The sequence below is a fragment of the Silurus meridionalis genome, chromosome 27, assembly GCF_014805685.1.
Source record: "Silurus meridionalis isolate SWU-2019-XX chromosome 27, ASM1480568v1, whole genome shotgun sequence".
Lineage (NCBI taxonomy): Eukaryota > Metazoa > Chordata > Actinopteri > Siluriformes > Siluridae > Silurus > Silurus meridionalis.
The window spans coordinates 10,932,932-10,955,066 of NC_060910.1; the positions used below are offsets into that span (position 1 = coordinate 10,932,932).

A 22,135-nucleotide genomic window follows, 5' to 3' on the forward strand; every position below is an offset into this window, starting at 1 on the left:
TAATCACAAGCGGAAGGTGGAGAAGCATCATGTATCTAATATCCAGCAGCTCTGTGATCTCATTATGGAGGAGTGGAAGAGGATCCCAGCAACAACCTGTGCAGCACTGGTGAATTCCATGCCCGGGAGGAATAAGGTAGTGCGAGATAACAAGTGGTGCTCACACAAAATATTGTCACTTTGGACATGTTCACTTTTGTTGCCAGATATTTAGACACTAATGGCTGTATGTTGAGTTATTTTTAAAGGACAGTAAAACTGTACTGCTATACAATCAGCACACTGACCACTCTAAAATATATCCAAGTTTTATTTCTGTAGTCTGATCCCTTGAGAACATAATAAAATGGTTGCTGAAATGTGTGGTGTGTACTCACTTTTATGAGATACTGTATGTATATATATATATATATATATATAGAGAGAGAGAGAGAGAGAGAGAGAGAGAGAGAGAGAGAGAGAGAGAGAGAGAGAGAGAGAAAGAGAGAGAGAGATATTTCAGCACTTTTATTCCACCAGACTCTACAGTATAATTAATATATAATGCCTTTAAAATCAGACTATTATATAATATATCCAGATAATTTTCCACCAACAACCCTGTTATTTTTACTCTTAGATCTGTCATCGAGTAAGATGGAACAGGGAAAGAACAGAAAATGCATTTGAGGTGTCACATGCCTACGATCAGTGGCTCTTGTCTTTTGTTTGCAGCACAATGGTACTGCATTGAGACTGGTGTTTGTTCTTTCAGCTCATGCCCACCCGGCTACTGCTTATTGCTTACTAACAATGGTAGATTCTCAAAGTCTGCATAAACTAGTGCAATAAAACTCACCATATGCTATGGTGATAATGTGGGGCCTTACTCTACTAATGGACCAAAATATGTTGATAGGTCATTCATATATTTACCCCCCAAGACTTTTTTGGCGTATCCAAATATATTCCTCTTATTAATAGTGATTTTGGCCACTTCATTTTGAACAGCCTTTCACTATAGGACAAGAACCTAAATTCATCTTCAGCGGTAAAACAAACATTGCATGGAGCCGAGGTGATGAAAATAATACACCAAAGGCACTCCACATAACCACACTCAGCATTCCTGTATCATATACCATACCTTTAAACTAGCAAGATAATAAACAATAATGTTAAAGAATGATGAATCAAATTGTAATCAAATAACTGGGTAAATCATTAAAACCCACCTCATATCAGTGCACATTGTTATACATAATTGTTTGTGTTGCTTGTTATATAACAGTATTTTCATAAAGATAAATTTGGTATTTATGGAAAAGATTTCCCAATAAACACTAATGTTTGGATTTTAAATGTGTATTACATTGTTGCGACATTGTTATGTGTTTATTATTTGATATTTTGGTAAAGTTATATAATTTTAAAATGTATATATTTTTATCTAATTATTTCTGTAAAGTTGCTTGGTTACTATATCCATTATTAAAAGTGCTATAAAAGTTGATTTGATTTGAATATTACTTTCATGGCAGGGGATCGTTTGCAGTATTTTATCCAGGAAAGGAAAGTGTGGGTGCAGTTTTTCGTTTCAAACAAGCAAAGGCCGCACCTTATAGTCAATTGTTAGCAAGACTAACTGATTAAACAAGTGCAATAAGGTGAGGTTTGATTGGAATGAAAACCTGCACTCACACTGACTCATCACTGTGGATAAGCCTGACATTTAGCATCCACCCTTTATTCAGAAGTGCTTTGGAGTCTTTCTTAAAAAAACACCTCATTCTAGGCCAGTGATAGTACCATCAAGAAGATTTTTTTCTTTTATGTTTGTGTCATTTTATATTACTATTCTGTCAAGATTATTTTTGGGAAAAAAAAGGGAGCCAACTCAAACCTATACATTTAGACAAAATAAAAGTATTCATTCGATTATAACAAGTGAAATGACATCGTTTAAACTGTCTGCATTAACTGATGGAAAATCTTTAGATGTCCCATAATATGAATTGTTCCCTAAATACAAATGTAACTATACCAGAGGTCGGAAGTAATGAAATACTTCCATTTATTACATTTTTACACAAATATCTGTAATTTCTACTTTTACATTTTCAAACCAGACTTGAGTTTTAATATATTTGGTGAAATGTCAATATTTTTTCTTCTCACTGCGCACCATTTTCAGCCTATCTCCTGTTATTGTGTGGCTTTATAATCTACCGCTGGTGTATCATTTCCTGGCGAACACACATCACAGACGTAGACTAGTTTACAAAGATAACAATAAGCAAGACAGAAGGATACAAGACGTCTGGGGCTACCGTAAATGACACAGAGGGAGTCAGTGACTGAGAACAGAGACAATCCTGATCACCTGATCATCATTGTATTTTCTCTGCTTGTGTTCTATATGGTGAATGTTCATATTCATTAGGTAACAAAATGTGATATTCGTTTTGTATTAATTTATTAACTAGGGGTGTCAAAATGAACGTGTTAACGTAAAGTAATTTTAACGCCATTCATTTTATTAACGCTCGATTTATGTAGCGCACATTTCTTTAACCATTTTTTAACCAATTCCATTAAAAATATAAAAATAAAAAGGCGAAATTAAAACCTTTTAAAAGTCTTTTTTTTTTTGACGCAGATATAAAAGAATAAATAAACTCCACCGAAAAAGATTTTTGTCAGTAAACATTTGTTTTTTACTGATGCGGCAAATCACAAATCGGCACCAAAATCCGCCATTATGCACACAATTAACCCTCTGGGGTCAAAAACACGCCGGTGCATTTTGTGGCATTTCTTTCCTCATAACACCGAAACAAACTTAAATTACTCTGTCTTTTTAGATCGGACAGAAAAAAAACAGAGGGTGCTCGCTGCCGTCTCTTCACAGACACATAAAAAAAAACAACCTGAATACTTGCCTAAATATTTGTTCATGTTGATTAGAGTATTAAAAACTAGAAAAGGATTACTTTAAGGTACATTTAGAACAGAACGTGCGATTAAGTAAATTAACCGTGAGTTAACTCATGACAAACGTGCGATTAATCATGATTAAATATTTTCTTCGATTAATAGCTCTTATATTAATATAATGTGAGGTTCAGTTTCCAGCGTGACACTAAAACAGGTAGTAGTAATGGCTATTTCTTATTGAAGTACATGTCAGAACCCAAACCTCTTTACTTTATCTTGAAAAAAACTAAATTATAGTCAGTATTCCAACTTAAGTGACGATTGAGTGTACTTTTGCCACCTCTGAACTATACACAGCTTCGACTAAGAGTGCCATTTGTTAATAAATACAAAAATGTTTTGTGTGCAGCCTGTGCAGCAAGTACAATCAACAGCTCTAGAAATGTTGATCTTTTATCTAAATTCTCTTTTAAATAAAAGAATATTAAAGTAGGTTTAATATTACTAATAGGCACAAACTATTAGCTATCAGACACCACCCTAGTAAAAGGTTGGGTTCCAAAAGCATATGGTTTAGTAGAGGCTGTGACTAAATGACACTCCGGACCTGGTTAATCTTATTGTTCTGAACCATTTTCAATAAAGAGTAAATACTGTACTTCCAAATATAGCTAGGGTATGAGCTAATGAATCATTCAGTCATATCTAGCGAGACACTTTGGAGCAGGAAAGAAGGTGAGATTAACTAATTACAACCTGTGGTTAGACTGGAGGGACTGCATTAAAGAGGATTAACACGGGGCTGAATGCCAGTGACACACTTTAAACATGACAAACCTTGTGGAACAAAAACAACTTGGGAACATACGAGGCAACGTGATCCAGCAGCTATTATGGTAATAACTATTACATTTTCTGTTCAATGGATCAAAGCGGAAAAGCAACAAAATGACTAAAGCAAATGAAAACCACACCACTTTTGTCATTCTGTTTTGTTTGTTTTTTTTCTTCTTTTTTTCGGGTTTCCCTAATGTTGTTATCAGCTCTCACAGGGATCTCGGCTGTCACTCCATTCTGTAGCTGGATTTAGTTCATGAGAGTCTTGAGCAATGTTGCAGTAAAGCAGAGGTTTATTGCCCAGTGTTATAATGTTAAATTGTCTAAATATCTTTCAAAACATTCTGTGATAATACACAGTTGTACATCACACTGCCTGGTTAATCTTTATTCACATATAAACCAGAGCCTCGTCGGTGTCGGACTTCATCCTGTGATTATTGAGGGATGCTTGTTAATGGTTAATTTAGATTAATGTTACAAGCACAGAGCCATAATTATGCTTAAATGCAATGAAATAACAGCCTCAAACTACACTGTGCACCAGCACTATAAATACAATATCACAACTTAGATCATCTATTTTTACTAGTTTGTTGTTATTTTGTTTGGTATTGTGTAAGTTGCCCTATTTAAAGCATATCCATGTTATGTTTGTACTTTTTTACAATACAGCATAAGAACACCTTTTTTCACAATAAAGCTTTGAAAGTTTTTAGAACGGAGATGAAACATGAGCTAATTCATAATCCTCTGTAACACAAGCTGTTTTTTATTATTATTTTCTTTTTCCTTCGTAACTTGGAAAAAAGAGAAAAGAGTGAACAGCTGCTTGAAGCTGTTATAATGTAAGTTGTACAGGAAATGTCTCATCTTGTGTCCGTTCTGTAACATTAAATCCAACTCAACATTTCAAATGCATGAAATGCCATTTAGTCATTACTACATAGAACCATTAACTTTTTTGGAAAAAATCACTGTGGGATTTTCCTAATGGAAGCAGCTGAAAGATGAAGAAGAAGACTGTGGTTCCTCACCAAGAAGAATCAAATTGCTTTGGCTATGTCAAAGCCAAGATTTTAAAAAATGGTGTGGGCAAAATATATACTGTTTTGTTAACCAAGGAGACAAAAATCAGTCCATCTACCTAGAAATGGCTAAAATCTCACTAGCTAAGAATTATATCCTCACACAGTAAATCTCCTGGTTTTGATGTCTAATCAATTAGGTTAGATTAGGTCTGTCCAAATAGTCCTGTGGTTCTAATCAGGAATATCAATGAACAATGAATTATAGCAAAAACTATGAAGTCAAGCTGTTTGGTTCTATTCAAAAGCAAACTGAAATGTAAATGTAAACACATAGTCTTTTATAGTTTTTAAGAGACACATGCATGTTCCTTTAGATTATATGCAACAAACTATGCAACTTAACAATATAAACATTTATTTTGTCCAAACTAATAAAGAAATGTACAGATGTTGAACTTTATTTTCAATGAAAAATAAACAGTGAGAGAAAATATAGGTTAAAGCACTGAAAGTTTGTCACTTAGCATGAATAACATCTTTACCCATGTATGGCATCTGGACAGTTCATTTCTCCAAACATCTTGCCATGCCATTACTATTTGGAACCTCAAGATACAGCTCATCTCAGAGCAGTTCAATAGGATTTAGGTGCGGCACCTGTGCAGGCTATTACATGATGAATAACGCTCCAGCCAACTGATTGCTCTCCAAATAATCTTTACAGAATTTGCTTTGGGTCACTGTCTTCTTGTTGGAATTGCATGGTGTTGAAGTATAGAATAATAGCCATGTTGGTTTGGTATTTCTTTCACCCCAAAAAAAGCCTACAACCTTCCCTGCTCCAAAACAACCCTAAACCATTAAGCTTCCACTTCCATGTTTAACTGTAATTGTGAGGCAGTCTGCTAACATCTTCTCTCCTGTTCTCTTACGTAAGTTCTTCTGTTAAAATGTCAAATTTAGACTCATCATTCTGCACACAGAACGTTCCCGGCATTCACTATCCAATCCTTGCGTGTTTTTGCCTTTAGATTGTTGCATATACACAAGGGAACATGCATGTTTCTCAAAAACGCTAAAAGACAGTGTTTTCAAACTTTTGACAGGAACTGTATATCAAAATAGAAATATATTTTATAAAATATAAATATTTGAGAAATATAAATCATCATTATTCCATTAGATAATCCTGATAAGGACTATTTACTTATAAGTCTGATTGGGAGCATATGTAATGAACGTGGCAGGCATAGATGATGGTGCCTTCTGGGTAGAATGTTTCCCCTGAGCTTCATTCCTAGAGCAGACATGGTTTATTTTAAAATGGCCATGTCAATGTGATTTTGGCATGCTCATGAACTATTTAAGAACCAACAATGCTATTCTGTGATAAAGCTAAAATAAGTAGAAAAAAAATTCCACATGAATCTTATTCACATCTATTCGAATCCAGAGCTTTTTTGTAACCACACAATGAGCAGCTTTCAATGATACCTGCTAATGTTATAGGATACATTTTAATCCTCTACCCGGACTCGGTTACAATAGAAGCCTTTTATGTAAAGGTAAGAAAAGGAATGAAGGTAAGAGGTTTTCCCCCATGACCTAAGAACATTAGACTCAGGACCACCCAAATGGAAGCTTGTCTTTGGTTCATTTAATGTGTATGCAGAGCTTATACACATTTCAAAATCATAGATGTAAAGTTGAAGAAAGGAAAAAGTTGAAATATCTGCTTGTGACAAATGCAGGTTAGCCTAACAGTAGTGAACTAGCAATGTAGCTATGTGATAACAATACATACAGGATAAAACATCACACCTAAATTCCTAACTAACGAACTAACTAACTAATTATAAAAATAAACAAAAAAACCTGTAGTTACATTTCTCCTGGGGTCTGGCATGAGCTTGAAACACAAACATCTTTTCAACTCTCCTATACCCTACAGTTCTTTTTAAGGCAGCATCAGCATAAACTATTTCCATTTTCGGTAGATTTACTACTTCTTTTGTCGTGGCTTTTAATAGGGAATGATGGATAATCCACAAACAAGCATCAACATCAGAGATAACAATCAGGAAGCAATCCATCTAAAGACAAAAGATTAACTGTGTACACAGAGGCTGAAGAGCACAGAGGCTTCAGTGGAAGGAATCCAGTGCATTGTGTCCTGCTCTGTGTGCGCTGATCTTTTCTCTCGTAAAAATATCGGTTTCTTAGCAAAAATCACTCACATGGAAACCCTTTGAGTTCTGCTGAACTCAGAAACATACAAGCACGTATCTGGCTGATAACTTGATCGAATATGCATTTTGTGACTGCGCAATGTCACCTTTTTTTTTAACTATGTTCTTATATTATCCTATACTATTGCAGATATTGTGCTATTATTTATAACATATTTATATTTGTGGAGGTTTTGATTTTTTTTTTTTTTTTGGGCAATTTAACAATATGAACAATATGAATTTTTTTTCTATGTATCTGTTATAATTTTGCATTTATTAAAATGATTATATGTCAAAGTTTTTTTGTTTTTATCTTTCTAATTTAATAAATAGTAAAAGAAAAATGAGAAAGCGTTTGACCTTAAATTTGTAATTGTATTAAATATTTAATGATGTTTTTAAAAGTGTTTTTCTTAAAGGATAAAATATTGTATTGCATTTTCTTTCAATATGAATTTATTTCTTAATAAAAATAAATATTTGCATTGTATTGTTTTTTATTAAATAAATGAAATAAATGACATTCAATGAATGCTAATGCTGAATGCTAAATCAGGATATTTTTTTTTGTGTTTTTTTATGCAGAACTACTGTTGGCTGTGTTGTGGGAAAACTATATTTATGATTCAAAATATGTACTTTTTACTCCACTATATTTGAATTGACAATGGCCGTTACCCATTACATTTTGCATGGCAGCCTTCATTTATTTTATGTATTTATTATATCGCCATTTAATTTGTCCATTAAATACTAATGTTTTTTGTGACATGATACTGTAGTTTTATTTGTTAATTGAACATAGCTTTTTTGAAAGATTGCCTCATTGCTTTGTCTTTTTTATTTGGACTGACTTATTTTTGACTTGTCTTGGTTAATGCAGTGTTGAGGTGTACAATTAGTATTTGTATGGCTGCAGCTATGGATTATTCCATCGATCATTTATTAAAGCGCAATACTAAATATACAAGAGAAAATAAAACAGTTGTATGGTGTTTTCTTTATGTTTTAGTTTGAAATGATCCCAAACTTTGGAAATTTTCTTTGGCCTTTGGATTTTTTTGTATTCGAATTACTTAAGTTACTCGAGGAATCTTTTCCGCCCTGTAAGAAATAAAGCCTCACGAATCCACAGGTTTTTTGCTATTCACTAACATGTGTCTTGGTGTTGAAGTACAGCACATATTCAAGCCTATGTTCAATATGAGTAAAATCGACAAGGACTGTTCAAATCATATACTTTATGACTTTTACTCAAGACAAATTGGAATCGGAGACTTTTAACATGTAATGGAGAATATTGTGCAGTGATTTTTGACTCTTTACACTTCTGACCCTGAGTAGCACTGTATCTCAAGCAAGTCCCTTAGATAAATAAGCATGACATTGTGTAACAGAACATACGTTTTATTAATTGTCCGTTATTAGACTGATGGTAACTTTCAGCTATTTGAACGATACTCTTTCTTCCTCTATTTCTATTATGTTTATTCTCTTTCTCTCTTCCCCTCTCAACTATTCTCTCATCCTGATCGCTTATCCCCCAGAGTCATCATTACCGTGTACCATGTGTGACATCAGGCAATTAGAGCCTAGTTAGAATGAGCCTTCATTTCTGTTTGTCCAAACACATTCATACACAGACTGGATATTAGCTCAGAACAACAGTCTGCAATGTCCTTTGGTTCTGTGCGTGTGTGTGCGTGCGTGTGCGTGTGCGTGTGTGTGTTTAAAAGCAGGAGATCTCTTCAGTGTAAGAGAAGTCTGTCCTGATGTGAGCTGACAGCTCCTACTGAGTGCTTTGTGTGTGTGTGTGTGTGTGTGTGTGTGTGTGTGTGTGTGTGTGTGTGTGTGTGTGTGTGTGTGTGTGTGTGTTTTAAAGGAGAGACCACTTAACTCTCGGAGTCCTGAGCACTCATGTGAGCTGACAGTGCTTACTGTGCAATTTGAAGATGATTTGTGTCATAGGGTGTGTGTGTGTGTGTGAGTGTGTGTTTGTGTGCGCACACTTATATAGGCATATATCTTGTTATAGTGACCAAATGTACCTGCAATAAAAAGGACTATGTGTCAGTTTTAAGCTTGTCGAGAGATTTTTCGAGTTCCCGTGAAGATTTTTTATTTTTTTTAATTGTTGATATTAGAGTTTTTTCATATTAGAATTGTATCGAAAATGGGGAATAATGTGACAGAAGAATCACAAATGTTTTCTCTTTCAAATGACTACGGGATTTAACGTGATGGGTGATTTATTGTGGTATGAGACTGTGCATGTGTGAGTGTGAGTGTGTGTGTTGTGTGTACTTGAAAAGTGCTAATGTGAGCAGTACTTACCGACAGGTTTGAGGATGCTGCTGCTCATCTCCTCTGTGTGCTCCAGCACCTTTTCCTTCCTCTCCTTGTGGCTGGTGCGCCGACGATGGCGTCTCCGTCGTCTGTAGCTCTTAGGTACATGCACGCCAATGTAGATGGTGTGGTGGCCTGTGACAGATAAAAGCGAGGACAACAGACATTTATATTTATGGTATTTTGCAGGCGCCCGTGACCTTCTGTTCCAGAGTCCAATGCCTTAACCACTGAGCTTCCACCTTCCAGTAAGACAAAAATTGGAGCTAAATTTAAATAAAACGGGAACATAAGAATTTTATAAAAAAAATGTATAATACAATTTCACATACATTTACTCTACCCATGCACAAAATGTACTATTTGCCCAAGCAGTACAACTTTAAACAGAGGTTATATATACATATCTTATATTCAGCTATTACATTTTTCACACTTATTTGTTTGCTGTATCGTTGATATAAAATACACAACTGTAAAGCTGCTTTGAGACAATGTGTGTTGTGAAAAGCGCTATAGAAATAAACTTGACAACTATACATGTAAGCAAGTGGTAGAAATCATGCAATTGGGATCGCAAGGACTGAAATATAATCCGTGTAATCTAAAAGTCTCCTGTAAAGAAAGTATTTTTGGGAGGAAAAACTAATGCTTCGTTCGAATCCAAATAGGATAAAAAGCCAGAATGAACATTTCTAATACTAAGGGCTCTGAGTTGAAAAAATCCCACCACATATTGAAAATTTCAAATATAAAATGCTCCCCAATGATGTGCACAGCTCCCCAGCATCAAACACAATCTAACACTGTATAATTTTAAAATAGTCTTAACAGCCTATTATAACTAACATAACCAACTCTAAAACAGGAAGTGACGTATGAGTCCTTGGTGTCAGCAGCTGGGTGTCAAACGTTTCCTCGTGGTCCGCTCAGAGAGCCATTTGGTGTTCTGACCAAAGCGAGGATGTAAATAAATGCCAACTACTTCCTTCACCTAATGTATACAGGAAATGGCTTTCGTCATTCGAGAAACATCCTGGAAAAGAAAAATGAACTGCTCCTCGCTAAATAAGTGCCTTCGTCCGAACGTCTAAGCAAACATTTTGTCTGCAGAGCGAAAACCAGGTTTAGAAGGTAATGAACTTTCAGTGTTTAGGGTATTCTCATCGAGGCATGTTTTAGGTCCATCATTTAGGTCACGCACTTAGGACACACTTGAGACTGACGGATCAGGACAAGATGATGAGATGACAATTTGACCTTAGGAAAGCCAGAACGCACTGATTCTTTTTTGTATAAACATACTCCTTCAGGAGATTTCTTGTCATCACGCACGCAACAGATTATTTATCATATCGGCCTCCAAACTCTGGATACATTTATTACGCACATAAGCAAATATTATTCCCCAGGCTATGCTAAACTAAGACTTTATCTTCAGTGACAGAACAAATTTCTTGTTTGTTTTTCTGTTCCAAATCAACTAATCAACAAAATCTAAATCAAAACTTACTTCTATATTATATAAAGTAGCTGCAGTGCATTGTCATGTGTTTTGTCGTGTAATACAGTAATCATTTAATGCCAGAGTGTAAATAAACCAGGCCAAAATGAGAAATAAAGCTTGTGAGTCAAAGCTTTATTAGTGTTTACTGAGCAGTTTGTACCATCATTTAGGGATGAAGAAATGAATATATAATAAAGAAAGATTTGAAGCAATGCTTTTTGCTAAAAACAAACCATTAATTTACACTTTCATATTGTTAACAAATGAAACAAGTAAAAAAGAAACTTGATGTTTGTTTCAATGAAATCAATGTTTATCAGATGATGACCATATAAAGGTCCAAAGCCATTAGCAAGTGTAAATCTGACTTTAAGTCACTAAATGCTGCTGATCAACTGACTTGAACTAATTGAACCTTCAGCCTCATTTATGAATTACTCACTCTAACAAAAAGCGGAAGATAACATTTCGATAAGATAAGATTTATTGGTCCTTGGAAATGAAAATTCCAATTGAAACATGTTCCAAAGTAAAACGGACATAAGAAACACTGAACTGAAATCAAAGTGCAAAATTTACAATAGTATGAAACTCAAAGTAATTATACAAGAATGAAGTCTTCCCAGTTATTAACATTGTTAATAATGTAACAACACAAAGTTACACTACAGTTGATGTACATTAACTTTAATGTAGGACACAATATGGACAAAAGTTTGTGGACACATGACTATAATATTTGTATATGCTTTTTGAACATCCAATTCCACATTTGGTCCTCATTTGCTCTGCTGCTATTCTTCCACATTCAGAGCTCATTTTCTATTCACTCTACTGGGAAGATGTTAACTAGATTTTAGAGTGTAGTTGTAGAAATTTGTGTTTGGATTGGGTTGAGGTCAGATATCTATAGAAGGCCATTGAATATCTTCCATTCTAACCATGTAATCCATATCTTCATAGAGCTAGCTTTGCATACAGGGCCATTGTCATGCTTGAACAGGTTTTGGTCTCTTAGTTCAAGTGAATGGAATCTATATTGTGTGCACAATTGTGTGCCTCCAACTTTGTGGTAGCCAGTTGGGAAAGAAATACGTGTTGCTGGAAAAGTCAGCTGTCCAAATACTATTGATTAGGGCATTTGTTTATTTTGGCCCAATCCTGAATGGCATAATATAGTGGTTGATGCATGTTCAGTGTATTTGAATGATTATTTTAAACTTCTAGTATTAATAATGTTAGTTAAGGGAGCATTTGTGTTAAACATTACCAGCATTCAGAATTATTAGCTACATAATCCTTATAAGTAATATTTTGTTCAAAATGTTTAACTGATATGAAAAAGCATGTATTACATGCTGCAAAGAAATTGTGCCTGCATCAATAGCATATCAAATATCTTTCTACATTTACAAGCATCAATACCTTTTTTTGTACTTAGGTCCTCAATCAAATATGCCTGTATTTGCCGAATCAGCTCGGTATTACTTGGTAGCGCAAATATGTTACGCAATTAACACGAACTGTTGAATTTTGCCAGGTAGTTTTCACATTCACTACAGATTTACACAATACAGTACAGTATGTGAAACCATAACTGATACAGTTGTGTTCAAAATTATTCAACCCCCACTGAAATTGATTGTTTTGGTCGGTTTGACATTGATTATGATCATTCAGTCATCCTGCTTACAATTAAATCAAAGAGGCACGTGTAGGTCAGACAAATATAACATAACATTTATAATGAAATAACCACAAATGTCTTTTCTGAGCTCACATCATTATCAGTTTTATTCAACCCCCAAGTGACATTCAATCTTAGTACTTAGTACAACATCCTTTTACAGTTAAAACAGCTTTTAAACGTGAAGCATAGCTTGACACAAGTGTCTTGCAGCGATCTACGGGTATCTTCGCCCATTCATCATGGGCAAAAGCCTCCAGTTCAGTCACATTCTTAGGCTTGCGCACTGCAACTGCTTTCTTTAAGTCCCACCAGAGGTTCTCAATCGGATTTAAGTCTGGTGACTGCGATGGCCACTTCAAAATGTTCCAGCCTTTAATCTGCAACCATGCTCTAGTGGACTTGGAGGTATGCTTGGGATCATTGTCCTGTTGAAAGGTCCAACGTCTTCCAAGCCTCAGGTTTGTGACGGACTGCATCACATTGTCATCCAATATCTCCTGGTACTGAAGAAAATTCATGGTACCTTGCACACGCTGAAGCTGAAGCTTCCGCCATGCTTCACAGTAGGCAAGGTGTTCTTTTCTTCATAGGCCTTGTTCTTCCTCCTCCAAACATAGCGTTGATCCATGGGCCCAAACAGTTCTAATTTTGTTTCATCAGTCCACAGAACACTATCCCAAAACTTCTGTGGTTTGTCCACATGACTTTTGGCATACTGCAGTCGACTCTTCTTATTCTTTGGGGACAGCAAGGGGGTGCGCCTGGGAGTTCTGGCATGGAGGCCTTCATTACGCAGGGTGCGCCGTATTGTCTGAGCAGAAACTTCAGTACCCACATCTGACAAATCTTTTCTCAGTTCCTCAGCAGTCACACGGGGACTTTTCTCCACTCTACGCTTCAGGTAGCGCACAGCAGTCGAAGTCAGCATCTTCTTTCTGCCACGACCAGGTAGCGTTTCAACAGTGCCCTTTGCCTTGAATTTGCGAATGATGCTTCCTATGGTGTCTCTTGGTATGTTTAACATCTTTGCAATCTTCTTATAGCCATTGCCCTTCCTGTGAAGAGTAATCACCTGTTCTCTTGACCTCACCATGTTTGTAACCACACCAGTAAATGTCTAGAAGGAGCTGAGTATCACAGTCATTTTAAAGCTGCCTAATTGGTGCTTATTAGGCTTTATTGCTGCTCCCTGATATCCACAGGTGTTTTCAATACCTGATTGAAAACACTTCATTGAACCTCTGTTCTTCAGAGTGGTAGTCTTTAAGGGGTTGAATAATTATGTCAATGAAGAATTCACAAAAGAAACATTTACTACTGTATTACAAAACTAATTGATGTCATTTTAGTTGTTTATGGTTCTTTAAGAAGTCCTTGTAGGATTTCATTCTGAATACAATTACAAATGTACACTAAATTCCCTAAAACCATTTACAGCATTGGGGGTTGAATAATTTTGAACACAACTGTAAGTCATGCAAAGAGAAGTGGTTTTATTGCGTCACTGCTTTTCAATGTTGGGCTTTGAAGGCATACAAAAATTCAAAGTAAATTGATACTTCTGTCAGGCCGTATGATTATTATTTTTTGAAATGTTGATGATAGAAATAAATGTAAGCCATAGACTTACATAGCAATTATTTTTAGCTTCATATTGAAAAGTAACTATCGAGAACATTTGCATGTATGTGTACTTGGAGATAAAATGCAATGATTTGATTAGGTAAAGATGTAATTTTGTTTTCAAGTAATACTAGTGCTAGTTAAAAATGTATAACTATTTTAAATAAAAGAAACAAGACGTTTAAACGTGACAATCACTCATTGCTTCATTTTAATATAATTACACAATATAATTGTACGAAGATTATTACACTTTTTATTCAGATATGTACATGCAGTATATAGAAGAAACTATTGGTATACCTGATTTTGCAAACTGTTACTGTTAAACTGTTATGTTACTGCTAAGTTGGACGCACACAGTTTTATTGGATGTCTTTTTAAGTAGTAGCGTTAAAGTTTTCCTTTACTTGAACTAGGAGACGCAAACCTGTCCCAGCATGACAAAGCCCTTGAGCACAATGCCAGATTTCTGAAGATATATCTTGCATGGGTTAGGGAGGAAAAAATTAAGTGGCCTGCTATAGAAATCTGACCTCAACAAAATGTTCAAAAAGCACATACAAATCCTACTTTTGTTCATATAATGTATTTACTTATTAATTATTACAAAATTCTGGGTTTTTTTCAGATAGTTTTGACTTTTGTTGATAAGTATTTTCATGTTTAACATGCAAAATATTCAACCAAGTCCCACTTATTATATGATATATGTTAACCTGTAAAATTCAGTGTTCTTCCTGAATTGCGCCAACAATTAGAGCTGTACAAGCCTTTGTTACGATGTACTAAAGTCCATTATACATACATAACTAACAGAAATGCCTTTTTATTACCCTTCACTTACCTATTAAATATTAGATGCTAACCATGTTGTAAAATAAACTCCTACCACTATGTTAAAAAATCCCTCAAAAAACAGCCAGGAGGACAATTACCTACACATTTTAAAATGTAATTTCAATGCAAATGAAAGACATTCGGCACAGTCTAATAACCTCATGGAAAATTCTGTAAAGATATCACAAAAGCATTCTTAACAGCACTGGATGTCTTGCTCAACTTATGACAGGTAAATGATTAGATCTGAGGCACTGATTATCCATTAGATTTGATAAATTGCTCATTAGATAACTAATATTAACTGGGCTGGGAAAGAAATTCTCATCTGAACAATTAGCAATGCAAAATAATTTACCAGAATGACAAAATCAGGGTCAGCAAATGAATGATCAACGTGTCCTTCGTTTTTTTTTAAACGACTTTGCTACTTTTGTCATTAAGCAAAAGTTCATTTAGCGCTTGCTTTTGCCTCCAATGAGAATATTGTTATGGAAAGCGAAGTACTTTCTGCATGTATATTTCTGTTTAACGTTTTTGAGTTTTACCGAATGATGCATTCAAGCATTTACGTTCGGAGCTTAAATGAATTTGGAATAAAAAAACAAGAGGAACGCATCCACTGTTAGTTGGATGCTTGATGGCCAATCTGCAAAATGATTTGAGTAGAAATGTAAAGGTGCCAGACATTGAATAAGAAAGATAGTGAAAAAAAAAAAAAGAAAAGATTAAGCATTAGGAACGGAGGAGGGGGAAAAATCACATTGATGGCGGGTGAGTATAATAAGGAAAAGGGAGTGAATGTGAAAAAAAGGTAACGGAAGAAACAGGGAGGGTGGACGAAGGCTTTGTACTGGACTTCCTGTCCTTTTGGGCAAAGCCATTTAAAGTAGTGTGAATTAAAGTGGCACACACGCACATAGGACTGTCAGCGAGAGGAACTTAATAGCCTGAGTCTGGCCAAATGCTGTGGGCTTCCAGAGCTCAGCACCTCTTGTTTCCCGAAAGAACAGAGCTGCTAGGACATGGAGTTCCACAAGAACAATACGGGCAAACGTTTCTAGCATGCTAATACTGATTCGATGATATAATATTTATATATCAGGATATATAAGGATAATATATGTCAAAATAAACCTTCTAATAGTGCCAGGAGTACATCTAAAACAATCACCAATAGTTAACTGGATTAATTTTCTTTTACCAATCAATTCCCTTTTCCTCATTATTCCTATTGATTCTTTTTTATATATACTGTATATCATTTAAATATCCCAACATATACACTTCGTGGACACTTTACTAGGAGCACCTTTAAATGCATATAGTTTACACAGAATGGTGCAGCAAATAAAAAAACATCCACTAAGCAGCAGTTCTGCAGGTGGAAATGCCAAAGGCTTGGGCTGCCAGAAAGGGTATATTTACTCGTATTTAAATATATATCTTTATGCAGATATCAGCAAAACTTCTATGTGGCAACGCCCATTGTTAAGAGCGCTACATTGTAATTACAAATCTAGTAAACCGAACCAAATTGAAAATAACCGCCTTTAAAAACAATGGTCAACGAACACGCATCTTAAAACGCACAAGACATCAAACTTTAAAGCAGATGCATGACGTCAACAGAAGAGATCAGTGAATTCCTTTCTGTCGTCCAAGAACAGGAGTTTTAGACTACCAGTTCAATATGACCTTTTTTTAGGTTTAAAAATTACATAGTGATGACATAGTTAAAAAGAAACGGGTGGGAAGCCGGTTCACTGAATCATCACTGAACCACCATGTGCAAACTTTCGCACCCAGACAGAATTTAGCGCAACCAATCCACATGCCTCAGAAGAGCATGCACAGATCACACAGACGGTGCATATTTCTGAGGTCATAAAAAAGCACAAAGAAGAGACCATGTCTCTAAACATTTGTACTTTTTGTTGTGAATGCAAATTCTTATGAATGAGAATATGTATTTTCTTTTCTTTGCTCTGATATTGTGCTTAATGTAACGCATTCTTTTAGCACGACTGTATAACACATGAACTCGCACTGCAGTCTACTCGAGAGCTAAGTGGTATAGGAAGTGTCCACCAAAAAATGATTTAGTTTCCCAACCTGGGAACACTTAGTGTCCTCTGGCAAAAGGAAGCAGGGAGGGATTGTCTGAGAGTTCATTCCGAGGTGAAAGGAAATCTCACAGCCGTTAAAATGTAAGCATGGTGAAGACTGGATATACATTCTAATCTCAGTTTATTTCCCCATTCTGTACTCAAATAATAATGTCCTTAAGAACCTGGTTTGTGTTTGAAAGAAAATAAGTTTGATCTGAAATGTCGAGACAACCTTAAGCAAAATGTTTTCTTTCTAACAGAAGGTCATCAGTTTTATATCCTCCCCCCCATGTAAAATTAAATTTCGCTATCAAGACTGACTTGACATGCAGTGTAGCCTCGGTGTCTGATAATGCCGTGTAAACATCAGCAGATATGCCTGTGAGTGACATTTCCATAGAATGCGATTGCTGACAGCTAACAGCTACCAAACCTATTAGCTACCTTAAAGTTATGGCATGGAGTTTGGTAAAAACTCTTCTTTTTAGTTCACATTATGCATTACCTTTTTGCTTTATTACATTTGAATATAGAGCCATTAATTAGCATGCTTAAGAAACATCATCATCATTGTAGAGACCGGCACGCTGACTGCTTCTTCCCACTACACTGCTTTTTAGTTTCAATTGCTGCGCTTCTAAATATAGTATATAGAAAAAGTAACGGAAAAATTAACAATCACGTCTCGTTTAATCTAAGTTTGACTTTTTGTGTAAAAAAACAGGCCAAGGTTTTGTTGTGTTGTACGTTCCTTTCTTTTGTAATGAAGTAATATCTGTAGCACTCAGCGATTCATCTCTGTCTTGCACGTCAGACATTGTGCCTCAGTGTGCTGTAGTAGTTACCGCGCATCAACCATGCGAGAGTTTGCATCCGACCTCGTGCCTGCAAATCGTTTTATTTTAGTTTAGTTGCCATTGTTGCTTTTGTGCGGTCAATACATTAGAGTTTATTTGTTTTTAGTAATTTATTAAAATTAATATTTTTAAGACCATTTTGCGAATTTTATTCTCCCGCAACATGCACACGCGAGTATTTTACAGCCAGCACCCGCGTTCACCCGTCAAATCTTGTCCCGCGCCGCACAGGTTTGCGTGGGGTCCCGCAGTACTCCTGTGGGAGTGCAGGTCTCTAGTTTACAGCATAATGTATAACTCAAATAATTTGTAAGAAATATAGTAAATACAAAGATTCTCTGCTTTCAGAGTTAGCTAACAGCTTGTTAGTAAGAAGGCGACAATTGGACAGAGTACAAGTTTTGCTGTATCTTTGGGTGTTACCACAACTTATATGCAAATAAATGCAAGGACACACACACACACACACACACACACACACACACACACACACACACGCACACACAAACACACACCTACACACATCTTTCTATCTCTGGCATGCCAACACACACATTAAACAAGGATGAATCAGACATTTATCATTTACGTTTACGCCGTTTTCCAGACGTCCTCATCCAATGCAACGCTTATCTCTTTCATACAGTTTAGCAGTTGGGGGTTTAAGGGCCTTGCTCAAGGGCTCACAATCGTCCGATCAGAATTTTAACGTCCTAACTAGTCCTAACGTAACTTCCCATATACAGTATATCTAATCTAAAACCACATTAAAAATGTCCATGGTTCAACAAGTTTTTAAAAAAATCAATTGAACTTATAATTAAATATTGTAATTTCTTCTTGCTGTTACTTCCTAAATTTTAATTCCAGTAACTACCATGTAAACCAAGCAACACCTGGGATATATCCCTCACCCCAAATTGCTGAATACTAAACATGTCTGAATGGAATGTAAACTTTGCTAAACCCACATTAAATGTATTTTAATACATTTCAGATTCCCTATTAGTACACATATAAATCTCCAAAACTTATTTAACACTATAACATGGCAACAAAAAGAGAGAAGTCCAAAACGTTCTTACTGCCTTTTTCAATTTCACTAACATTATTTTAGGTCCATTCTTTATACAGCTTTAGAGGTTATTTTTTCAAAGCTAAGATTCAGGGTTTTTGCTATCAGTCTACATTACAAACACAAAACCATGAATGCTTAAAACTAAAAACAGTGCCAATGAGCAAGTACGTTTGATTTGCATTCTATTGTTTTGCATTTAAGAATTCTAAAGGTTACAAATATGTGATATATGTCAACATTAGTTGAGACGATCTGGTACAAACGAGTGCATTAATCTCTTTCCTTCTGTCTCTCTCCATTTTACAAAAAAAAAAAAAAATCATGTTAGCATGTTAGCTTACCTTCAACTTCCTCCTCATCGCACATATGTTTGAGAAAGGACGCCCCTCGGTCCAGGACGGCCTCGTCCTCCATCCTGTAATAGTAGAAGAGGAAAAAAGATTGCTCACATTTTTCTTCTAAGGACAGCATGGAGCCGTAGCCCCTCGGCTGGTTTACCTGCAACATGTTACTGCTAAGGCCAGCCATGTTCCAACATTAGCAGTTATCACTTACTATCTAGCTTCAAACATGGATCTAGATGAAGGGGAGTTAGGTAGGGGGAATGTGCTGGTAGGTCATGGGAGGGTAATCCAGTCGATGGGGGCAGGCCAAGTGTCCCTGTTAGATGCTAATTGACTTTGATGAGCCACAAGGTTCCACGTGGTCCGAAAACACACTAAGCATGTAAGCAAGCTTAGACTTACATGTTGCAAAAAGAGTGGAGACTTCCTTTGACCCAAATAAGCACACCTACAAATACACACCGAGTCAACAGACAAGTGGGCCGGCGCATGGCTGGAGTGCAATCATCTGCTCTATTGAGGATTAGGTGAGCTTGTTTTGGGGGTATAATATAGAGCTCTAAAGTAAAGTCATATCCTGTTTCTAGGCTTCTTATAATACATACAGCAGACATGTAATATATATTATTTACTAAATAATATCTCATTCAATTCAAATGAAGGAGGATTGAGCGAAGAACAAAACCCTATTGTGTCTGTGTTACTAAAAAAAAGGTAGGTGTTGATTAATTTACTATAACCGCAGTGTGAATTTATTTTTATACAACACATCATGCCTTGGCACAAACTGTAGTTCCAATTAATGTTCTGAAATAAAATGTTCCTATAAGAAGTGCTATAGGAAAAAATAGAAACAAGTCATATAAATCCATCATTTGCATTACAGCTATTACAGAGCTGGGCTTTGGTAGAAAATAAATCAGAATCAAAAATTCAGACTTTAGATCATTCAGAATGGATATTTGTTTACTTTTGACTCACACATGTTCCAGATGCATGTAACAACATATCCTTCCTATTACTTTGACTGAAGTTAAAAGTATAAAACTGCAGATTTAAAATAAATATCACATTAATGAAAAAGATGTGCTTGTCTGTAGAGACTGGCGTAACTGGACTCTTACTGATAGCTGATGAATTTCAGTATAAGACTGAAGAAGCAGCTAGTTTCAATCTAAACAGATAAACACAGATTGACGTAATTCAGTACTTAGTTACCCGCACCTGGATGACTGAGAATCTTCACAAAATTTCAGTATACCGTGAACAACTCCAAACTTAATCCCCTGGTTTGTTTAAACTACTCTAAGGGTGTTCACTCAACATGTTCCTGTCCTCAACCCATTTTCTGAGAAGTGCTTATGAGGCCATTCACAGATCCTTTATTTAAGCTTAACTGTTCAATCTGCATATAAATGTCCATGCATTGGATTTCACCAAGCCGTTCACGCTTCACAACTAAAACCCAACTGTTGACTGCTTCCTTGTAGGATATGACACGTGAAATTGTGAAACTTTCTTACAGTGTAAGATAAAAGGAGTCCAAAGACCACAAAACACAGTCATGACCTGTATACAGTGTTAAATAAAACAGAATAGTTTTGGCATTCCCAACAATATTTCATGACGTACAGATGGGTAGATGCGTTTCAGTGTCACTTTTACAGATCATTTTGGAGAACCAGATAATGGGTGTTGCAACACAAATGTTATTTTTGGTTATAGTGTCTCTTGCAGCAGTTGCTACTGTGAACTTACACAATATATTTCCACTTGCCGCCTTTGATGGTTTCCAAATCTTTCAACAAAATTCTTTTTTTTAATAAAAAGTTTTAGTTTTACTATACTACACATTTTTATTCTGTGTATTATGAAATCCCACGTCTGTTTAGCCAAACCCTGTTTACGTTTACAGTAAATCTTAGTAGTACCATTTGAAAAGATGTAGTTACAAAAGTAAAGAATGCACCTATATAATACATAATGCTTTTATATAACTGGAATTATTTTGTGAGACATTTTGCTTTCATTTTTGCTGGTTTCTTGGTGCATTAAAAAACGTATGAAGTCAGAATTCTGAAATGCAGCTTTAATATCACTGTATATCAACACTGAATGGCTTCACAAATGGTTGCATCTCCATACATAGATACGTAGAATTGATGCAATTATGTAACAAGCATGTGCCAAAAGTAAAGTTTCCCAAGAACTTATAAAAAATTAAATCAATTATTATCCAATTAAACTGTGAGTAACAACAAGGTGACTGGAATAAAAGTACTGACAATACCAAGAATCCTAGACAATAGGTTTACCTTCTAACGAAATTCTAGGAATTCATTTTATGATGTCATGTGTTGTGAAATCTCATTAGAGTGTTAGAGTCAGCAAAGGCCCAGTTAACATTCCAATTACAGGCTCTTTTACATAATTAAATCATGCTAGAAAAAAAAAGATTTATAGTAAATTTTTTAAAACTAAAAGCTTCAAAACTGAATGGTTTAACAGATATAATGACAAAAGTATCAAGCTCTTTTTAATTGTATATAACATTTGTTTAATTGTAAGCCATTTAACATTATTACATGCTCAATTCTGATTGTAAAGTGAATCTATCAATTTGGGTAAATGGGCTGGAGCAAATGTATGCAATGTAATTTAAATTATATTTAAGTTAAGTCTTTAACAATAGTGCCAAATAACCATGATATAATAAGGATAATT

General features: G+C 35.5%; 1 protein-coding gene across 4 annotated transcripts in view; it reads right to left on the minus strand.

Annotated features, from left to right (window-relative positions):
- The window catches only part of slc4a4a (solute carrier family 4 member 4a), a 64,840-nt gene that overhangs the window by 38,808 nt on the left and 3,897 nt on the right, over positions 1-22,135 (minus strand). For all 4 annotated transcript variants that reach the window (XM_046841910.1, XM_046841906.1, XM_046841909.1 and 1 more), the window contains exons 3-4: positions 19,409-19,482; positions 9,350-9,496 (exon numbers count right to left, since the gene is read on the minus strand). In XM_046841910.1, coding sequence (XP_046697866.1) covers positions 9,350-9,496; positions 19,409-19,482 — 221 coding nt within the window. The remainder of the gene's footprint in view (positions 1-9,349; positions 9,497-19,408; positions 19,483-22,135) is intronic.